The sequence below is a fragment of the Gracilinanus agilis genome, chromosome 4 (assembly GCF_016433145.1).
Source record: "Gracilinanus agilis isolate LMUSP501 chromosome 4, AgileGrace, whole genome shotgun sequence".
In the NCBI taxonomy this organism is placed as follows: domain Eukaryota; kingdom Metazoa; phylum Chordata; class Mammalia; order Didelphimorphia; family Didelphidae; genus Gracilinanus; species Gracilinanus agilis.
In genome coordinates, this window is record NC_058133.1 from 246,161,038 (window position 1) to 246,170,952 (window position 9,915).

Genomic DNA, 9,915 nt, shown 5'->3' on the forward strand with positions numbered 1-9,915 from the left:
TGAGGTGATACCCCAGAGCTTTTTTCATTTGCATTTCTTTAATTAATAGTAACTTGGAGCATTTTTTGATATGACTAAAAATAGTTTAAATTTCTTTATCTGAAAACTGCCTGTTCATATCCTTTGACCATTTATCAATTGGAGAATGATGTTTCCAGTCCTTTACACTTAGCATTTTGATCCTTCTACAGGAATCCTTAACAACTTCAAGAGTTTTTAAACATTCCTGCAGAAGGCAACAAATAAATTTATATTGAATATCAAATGCCTATTCTATGGTGTTGCTTACCTCTGAAACAGTCTCCAACTCCTTTCCCAAAGCCTTCTCAGTGCTTCCTTCACATCTTTGTTTCTGAGGGTATAGATGAAGGGATTGAGGGTAGGAGTGATGATGGAGTAGAAGAGGGAGATGAATTTACCCTGATCCTGAGAGTAGCTAGAGGGGGGCTGAAGGTACATGTAGATGGCAGGCAAATAGAAAAGGGACACTACTATTAAGTGGGAAGAACAGGTCCCAAAAGCTTTGCTCCGCCCCTTGGAGGACTTGATTCTCATCACAGCCTGGGCAATGAAGCCATAAGAGATAAGAATGAGGACCAAGGGTACCAGAACAAAGAAGGCTACCAGTAATGCCAATGTGGCATCATTGATGGATGTGTTGGCACATGACAACTTAATCATAGCAGGCACCTCACAGAAGAAGTTGTTCAGCACCCGCCGCCCACAGAAGGGTAGTTGCACTGTTAGTACAACTTGAACCAGAGAATTTCCAAATCCACTGATCCAGGCAGTGCCCACCAGCTGCTGACATAGTGGGCGGTTCATGATGACTGCATAGCGGAGAGGCTTACAGATGGCCACATATCGGTCCAAAGCCATGGCAGCCAGAACCACACATTCAGTGCAGCCTAGCCAATGGAAGATGGCATACTGCACTGTGCAGCCACTATAACTGATAGTCTTCTTTGAGCTACCCATGTTGAATAGCATCTGAGGCACAGTAGTGGTGGTATAGCAAAGGTCCAGAAAGGATAAATGACTGAGGAAAATGTACATAGGGCTACTCAGCAGAGGATCCAGCCGAGACACTAAAATGATGGCAATATTTCCCAGGACTGCCAGAACATAGGATACCAGGAGGATGACAAAAAGGGGCAGCTCTAGCCATGGCCTATCAGAGACCCCCAAAAGGAAGAAATTCCCAGCAAAAGTCCCCAGTAAACTCTGATTGTTACTTCTCATGCTGCTTGATGTTCTGACACCTAAAAGAATCAAGAAAACCAGGATGAAAGAAACAAAATCTAGGGAAATAGTTTTATTCTCTCTGATTTACTATCTATGATTTTAACATGCTAAAGGTAAGGAAGGAAAGGATCACTCAGTAAAATCAGTCAGGAGACTTTTTTACCTAAAAAGTTTTCTTGTAATATCTGGAAAATAATGGTACAAGATAAAATCAATGTGATTTTTGTAAGTAGGAATATAAAATTTTGCAAAATACTTTATATGACATTATCTCATTTGAACCTTACTACCACCATGTAATATAAATGCTATAGCTATTATTATACCCATCTTACAGGCAAAGAAACTGAGTGTCAGAAAGGTTAAATGACTTGTCCATGGTCATATATTTAGTGAATGTCTGAAGGAGTACATAAAATAAAGACTTCCTAATGTCAAGTTCAATACTATCTACTGTAATACACTGCCTCCCTGGCAAGAAGCAGTGCAGCAGTGGCCAAGTGTGAAAAGAGGCCTTTAGGGAGAAGGGGAAAAGATGTAGGGGTAATGGAAACAGGAACCATAGAAGCAAGTGATATGGAAAAGAAAAAGTAGGGTTAATTGTTGACTCATGTTTTGAATATTCATCATAATACTCATCAGATTAGTTCCATTTGGAACACCTTCACAGTCTGCAGATATAAGTAGTTTCATCTCTGACACCTATCTTAGAAAGGGACCAAATTTTTTAAATAAACAATATACTTGGTCCACATGGATCACCTCATATTTTATGGAATCCACAACCTTACTGACATAATTTTTAATTTACTGACTTTATGGTAATCCATAGAAAGAAAACAATTTCTCATGGTTTGTAACCCAGGCTACCTCATCTTATTTTCTAAATTTTCTTCCACTTCTGGTCTCTTTCTAAGAGAAATTAAAGTTATTTTGAAAAATAGGAAGAAATATAATTTCTTTTCTTTCTTTTTTACCCCTTTTTTCAAAATCAGATACCTCTTCTAAGTTCTACTTTAGTTTATAATTTAGCTATGATTATAAAATATAAGGAAACATATTTAATATTCATGCATTCCACAAATACATATCAAGTTCCTTCTGTTGGTAGTACCATGCTCAGCACTGGAAGAGATACAAAGTTTGGATAAGATACAATGTCTTGGGGGCAGCTGGGTAGCTCAGTGGATTGAGAACCAGGCCTAGAGACGGGAGGTCCTAGAATCAAATCTGGCCTCAGACACTTCCCAGCTGTGTGACCCTGGGCAAGTCACTTGACCCCCATTGCCTACCTTTACCACTCTTCCACCTATAAGTCAATACACAGAAGTTAAGGGTTTAAAAAATAAATAAAAATTAAAAAAAAGATACAATGTCTTATGGAGCCCATAGACAAAACATAGATGACTATCATAACAATACAGTGTAGATTATCTATCTATATTATCTATAAATTATCTACTATCTATAAATGACTATCATAACAATACAGAGTTGAAAACAGTGCTATCTAATATACTAAGGGATAATCTTTCATGGCAAAGGTAGCATTCAAATGGAGCTTTACAAGGTAGATAGGAATTTGGCAAATGAAGATGGGCCTAGAGAAAAGTATAAGCAAAGACTTGTGAAAGAACAAAGTTCACTGGAGGAGGAGGGGATGGAGAAAGGAGAAGGAGGTAGGATAAGTTTGATTTGGCTAAAATGTGGAGTATAGAGAAGGGAATAATAGAAGATGGAATACCTTTCCAAAGGTATTTGGTGCCAAGATATAGAAGACAATGAGCTTGAACAATATAATATGCAGTAGGCACACCCTGAAGCTTTTTTGCAAATAAAATCTACAGTTAATCATTCTGTGCTTGAAAACCTGATCTCTCAAAACCATACTTTTTTGTTGTTTCTACCCAGAGTTGATTCTGGGAAATATTAGAATTAGAATATAGCTTGTCTAGATAAAATCTAGCATGTATTCCCACATTTATGGGTAAAAGAAATATATATGTATATACATGCACATATATATATTCCATATAGTATTTGTACTATTATCTATATAATATATAATATACATAAATTGGGTACAGGATAACTTTTATTTTAATCCTAAGCTGGTGAATCTATGGCACACATGCTGAAGGGGACTGTTCCCTTCCCCTCTCCACCACATCTGAGGACATTTTTCACTTCACCTGTCCCTCTGCCCAGCAGCCAAATGAGAACTCTTTCTCCCTCCCCTCTCTGAGGTAAGGGGATGGATGGCTCACATGATGTATGAGGGTGCAATTTGGGCACTCAGTCTCTAAAAGGTTTGCCATCACTGTTTTAGTCTATATAAAATATAAGAAAAAATGCATAAAGAGATTCATAAGAGCCCATAAATAGTATAGAAAATATATAAAGGTCTCTATATTATATAAATGATTGATACAATTCTGAGGAAATTCATGCAGTCTCCACAATTCATAATACTGCTCTATGTATTGGATTCCTTCCCTATTAGAAACTTCCCTTGGGGTTGCCAGCCAAGCACTTCCCATCCCACTGGTACTATTCAAATAATTCAAGGAAATAAAAAGCAAAGTCCAGGACTACTGGAATTTTCTACTTTCCCTCTCTTCCAGTTTTGACATCTATGCTTAAGTTCCTCTTCTCTCTAAGTATGGGAAGCCAATAAGAGAATAGATAAAAATCTGAGACTCCTCTTTTGACCCTTTTTGTGATCCATACCCTTTCTTCTTGAAAAGTATTGTGGCCTTATTAAAAAGCTTTAAGCTCTTAGCAAACCAGGAGTCAAGAGGTTAACATTCTTCCCCTTTGGTCAGGAATGCAGCTGCTTGGTGGCTGAAACCTTAGCAGGGGCACTTTGCCCAGATTTAGAATAAACTGATAAGAAGCCAGTCAAAATTCAGCCTTGATCTTGTTCTGTTTGGAAGCCATTGAGAATCTTTGTGTTTTGATATAACATAATTTGTAACTTTTGCACAAACGTGAAGTTTCGGGAGGTGTGTGTGGGGGGGGTTCTTTTGTGTGAAGTGAGTTGAATAATAAACTCCATGCTGCCAGAGAGCTGGAAGCATGAGCTAAAAGATCTTTCCTATCCCTTACTTCTTATCAACTAAGCCATCCTTATCAGATTATGTAGAGATGATGATAAATAGATCTCCACATCTAAGAGGCTGGTATTTCTCAGGAATTCCTTCTTAGAAAATAAAAGGTTAGTTCTATAACTCTAAAACTTGCTTTATTTATTTATTTACTTACTTACTTACTTACTTATTTGTTTATTTATTTGTTTGTTTGTTTGTCCAGGAACTTTAGGTTCAGTAACTCTTCTTAGGCCATGTGATTGAGTATATTTATATTTCTGCCATGATCCTGTGCCCCCAAAATTCTTTAAATGATTCCTGGTCTGGGTAGAATATAAGCCAAAATTCTTTTCCTAGTGCTGTTTGAAGATTAGGATATCTCAGATATAGGGTGATATAAAAACCTCACCCTGCTTTTTAAATAGACATAACAATGAGTAGGTCCTCCCACATTTATCCACAGCATGCAAGTCCTAGTAACTGAAACTTATTCATTTCAAACTGTCCTTATTCATTTCAAAGAACAATCAGTAAATATACTCTCAGTCTTAAACAAAAGCCTATAATTATTCAATTAACAGGACATTTAGGTGAAATAGTGGATAGGAATAAGATTTTGCTTCCAATATTTACTAGCTGTATGAACCTAGGAATAGTCACCTAACCTCTGTCAGCTTTGCTTTCCTCATTTTCAAATGGGGATAATAACTGCCCTCACCTCACATGGTTATTAAAAGCTTCAAGAGAGGCAATGAATGACCAGGTCTATGATTAAGAAACATATTATTGAAATAACCTGGAGGATGGACTAGGCCCCTGATGGCAAACTTATGACACTTGTGTCAACACTGACACACATAGACATGCATAGTCATTTTCGATGACATGTGGCTGCATGCAGCCACATACAGAGAATTATGTTATTTAAACTATAATTATCATTTTATGGTTTTTTTCTTGAGGTTTCAGACCACCCAAGTTATGCTCTGTTTTTTGGCAAATTTTGACACACCAAGCTCAAAAAGTTGCCCATCACTGGACTAGGTGTTGAGGAGAACATGAAATATAGGTAAGACATCCTATCAGGACAATGCAGTAAATAGAGAGGTGGGGGTATATTTAAGAGATGTTGCAGAGGTGGGTGGTTTCTTGAATGTTCTAGCTTTCTTGGTATGGTTATTATATCCAATTGAAGAATATCCTCTAAAATATTTATAGCAGTACTTTTGCTAATAGCAAAAAGTTGAAAACAACAGTTTCAGATACTCAACAATTTAAAGTGACTAAACAAACTGTGGTACACGAAGGTGTCAACTAAGTTTTTTGGAACCCCAAGTTTGCCAGTATCCTTTGGGAAATTATCTTATGGGGAGTCCCAGACTGACCTTGATTCAGACTGAACAAAAGACTTTAAAGTACTTAATGATTCCAGTTTAGGTGGGACTAGTAGATATAGTCATATGTTAAGTATCCTTTTTGTCTTAGAAGCTTCTCCCATTGTGTCAGAGACCTCTCTCAGATAGCCCAGTCCTAGGCTGGTCTCTTTCTTTAATATCCATTATAAGGATACTAGCTTCTCCCTGATAATCCTGTCCTGGACTTCCAGGTTCCACCTAGCCATTGTAAAGCCAATCAATCATACTTCCTTGTCTTTAGTTCCTCAAAAGGTATATAAGATCCCAATATTTTATTGTTCTTTGGAGAATTATCTAGTATAGTGACTCTCAAAGACACTGTTCCCAGAGTCACAGAGCCAAAGGCTCTGTGTGGTTTTTATGCATTTGACTCTGTGTGGTGGCTGAATATTGAGCACTGTCTCTTGTCCTGATTAAAGATTTGGTTTTATGACTACTTTAGTGTTTCTGTGTTTTTCCTAGTAGACAGACAAAGGTAATGTAGTATTATTGTTTGGTAAGAAACTACAAATATGGTGAATACAGAAAAATATGGAAAAGCAAAAACTGATGAAAAATGAAGCCAGAGAACCTAGACACCATACATAATCAGCACAATATAATAAAAAATTAAGATTATAAAATTATAACTAATAAGCTTTACCCAAATAAGTGATATGAGAACAAATCTCCCCAGCTACTTTGTAGAGATAGTTTTCCAATATATTGATTGGTTCTGCTAAATTTGTTATGTCTACTAATATAAAATCCTTCATTATTAGGAATGGCTAAGAGTAAGGGGAAGGGATGTAGTAGGAAATCTGAATAATGTAAAAAAATACATAGAAATGAATTTTTAGTTCTTTTTAAAAGAAAAATAATGTGCCCTGGAACCAAACAGTTAAAGAAAGAATTGCTGAAATAGTAATTATTGGAAACCTGGAGGCAAGTGACCTGCAGGGTCTATCAGAGAGTGTGGAGGAATATAAAAAAAGTTGATGTGTACTCTATATTTGGGAAGAACCAATCTCAAAGCTTAAGGGAAAGGGTAGACAATGTTCTAATATCCAAATGAATTGCTAACTCAAGGGGAGTGGTAGGTTATCAGAAAATGAAAGAAAGATATAAAGAAAAATTATTCTTATGAAGCAAAAAAAGGGAAGGACCTAAAGAGATCCATTTGGAAACAAGAGGAAGTAAATGAATTTGAACACAAAAGAATATCACTCTGATAAGAATATCCGGAGAGCTAGATCACAAAAGTGGAGGCTGATGAAGAATACTAAAAACAACAAAAAGGAATTTTTAGCTTGTTTTTCCTTGGGGAGGTGAAGTGGGTAAGGAAAATCAGTGAAGAGATAAAACTAGTATTACTTGAGATAGATAACTAACAGATGTCAGTAAGAAGGTTTAATTATTCTAATTTTGTATTACTTCTGCTTTCTCTGCCATGGAGAATGACTTTTAGATTTGGAAGTGTAAAATGAAAATGGCTACTAGGAAGTTTAATCCAAATATAAATGAGATGATGAAAGAACGTCTATCTCTCCTTAATGAGTTCAAGTCACAAGCACCAGATGAACTTCAATCTACAATATTAAAAGTACTAGAAGATGCAATTGCTGAACCATGGATCACAACCTTCAAAACAGCTTGGTGGCACATGCCAGTCCCTGTTACTGAAAAGGCTTAGGCTGGTGGATGGCTTGAGTATGAGAGTTTTGAGCAGCAATAGAGCTAAAGACAATTAATAGAATGATGTCTCAGGAGTAGAAGGTAAAGTGAACTGGTCCAGATTGGAAGAACTTAAAGCTTCCATGTTGATAGGTATTGTGTTCTAACTGTTAATAGACATTGAACTCCCAAACTAGATGAGAAAACCTTTAAAAAAAAAAAAGGAACAAGAGAAATACTGCAGGCTTGACGAAGGGCAAATGTCTTGATTTTCAAAAATGACTGTCTAAAAACTGTAGCCTAATAAATTTAATTTCTATTCCTGACAAAACTCTAAAGCACATTGTTAAAGAGATGGTGTGTGTGTGTGTGTGTGTGTGTGTGTGTGTGTGTGTGTATGTTTTTAGAAAAAGAAGCAACATTATTCCTAAAACTAAGTGATGCCAAACTAACTTCACTGACTTTTTTAACAGAATATCTTGCCTGATAAATCAGAGAAGTCTACAGAAACAGAATACTTATAGTTTGGCAAACCATCTGACAAAACTTCTCATGATATTCTTATGAACAGAATGATGGAATGTAGTCCAGATGATACTATAATTAGATGGATTTAGAACTGGATAAATAACTAGAACCAGAAATAAAACATTAATGTACCTATGTCCTCTTGGAGGTTGGTCTTTAGTAGAATGCCACAGGTATCTGTACTTGGTCCTGGGCTTTCCAATATTTTATCAGTGACTTGTTTGAAGCTATTCCAAGTATACCTGTCATATTTGTAAATGAAATGAATCTGGAATGAATAATTAACATGTAGAATGAAAAAAAAATAGAATCTAAAAAAATCTTAGGCTAGAATGGTGGACCAAAGTGAATAATGCAGAACAGAAATAAACATAAAGTTGTATATGTACATTAAAAAAATCAATATTAGCTATATGAGTTAGATGAGGCATGACTAAACAAATGTTCCTCTGAAAACATATTTAAAGATTCTGGTGGTCTGTAATCTCAGTGTGAGTCAACAGTGACACGTAAGCTAAACAGACTATAACTTTTCTAGATTGTATTAAGGGAGGCATAATGTCTACAATAATAATTTGCTTTACTGTACTTAACTCTACTCAAATTATATCTGGAATACTATGTTCAGTTCTGGGTGCCTTTAAAAGACATAGACATAGAAAAGAGCAAGCAGAATAGTGAGAATATTGGAAACCTTTGTTTTTTTGTCATATGAATAAAAGGAACTGAAGAAGTATTTGAATTACTGTCATGTCAAAGAGAACTTGGACTTGTAGAAGTCTATTTACTTTCAGGACTTCCTTTTTAAATCAGTCCTACCTTAAAGTGAGAGAATAAGTAATCCAGCATAAGACTGTTAATTTCTTTCATGTATAGTAAGTTCTATTTCTAGTGCTTGAAGTCAGCCCAATCTAAGTGAAACTTAGCTGATCCTTAAGTGTGTGGTTTTTGCCTCAATAACTCTGAATTGTTTTTTAGTTTATTTCTCCTTTGCATTAGTAATCATATAATGTCCTAATTTCTGGAAAAGACCATTTTTGGAAAAATTCTGGAAAAGTCTGAACCCTAAAAAATATACTGAACTATTACATAAAATGTCTTCTTTCTTTATTTGTTGGTTTATTACCCATATCATGCCCTATAACTGTGGGTCTTCACCAAGATTCTGTCCTAGAAGCTTTTCTTGGGAACTTCATCAGCTTGGGTAGATTTAATTAATCATCTCTGTACAAATTACAACTTTTTGAAGAGAGACTTCATGGTTAAATTCAGATTGAAATAAATGGTCTCTGGGGTCCCTTTTAACAATAAGATTCTGTGTTTCTAAGAAAATTCCTACTAGATGAATTCACACTTAAAATCAAAAGGGGGGGGGGGGGCAGCTAGGTGACTCAGTATATCGAGAAGCAGGTTAGAAGCAGGAAGTGGTAGGTTCAAATTTGACCTCAGACACTTCCTACCTATGTGATCCTGGACAAGTCAGTTAACTTCTATTGCCTAACCGCTCTTCTGCCTTGGAACCAAAACACAGTATTGATTCTAAGAGAGGAGGTAAGGGTTTTTTTTTAAAAAATCAAAAGGCAGTCTCCTATGAAAATTCCTAGAAATATCATTTATCCTTTTTTTTAATCTTTACTTCTGTTTTAGCAACAACTCTAAGATAGAAGGGCAAGAGTTAAGCAAACAGTTAAATGACCTGCCCAAAGGTCACACAGTTAGGAATTGCCTAAGGCCAAATTTGAACCCAAGTCTTCCCTACTACAGGAAATTTCATTTATCTTTAACCTTCATGTTTTTCTCACTTAGAATCCATAGACTTGAAGTCACACCTATATGTGCATTCTCATACGCATAATGAAGTCTCTAGAGATAATAGGTCATGAAACATTCACCCCAAATATACTTTTAAAAATCACTTCTAAATGCATATTGCAGCTTTGCTTATTTTTATCAACTAACATTTACTGAGTGTTCATGATACACCA

At 35.9% G+C, this 9,915-nt stretch overlaps 1 protein-coding gene across 1 annotated transcript; it reads right to left on the bottom strand.

The window, feature by feature from the left end:
* Positions 1-285: 285 nt before the first annotated feature.
* LOC123245540 (olfactory receptor 2B11-like) lies at positions 286-1,242 on the bottom strand. The gene has a single exon (XM_044674463.1). The coding sequence runs from the start codon at positions 1,240-1,242 to the stop codon at positions 286-288; it is 957 nt and encodes a 318-aa protein (XP_044530398.1).
* Between the last annotated feature and the right edge of the window lie 8,673 nt (positions 1,243-9,915).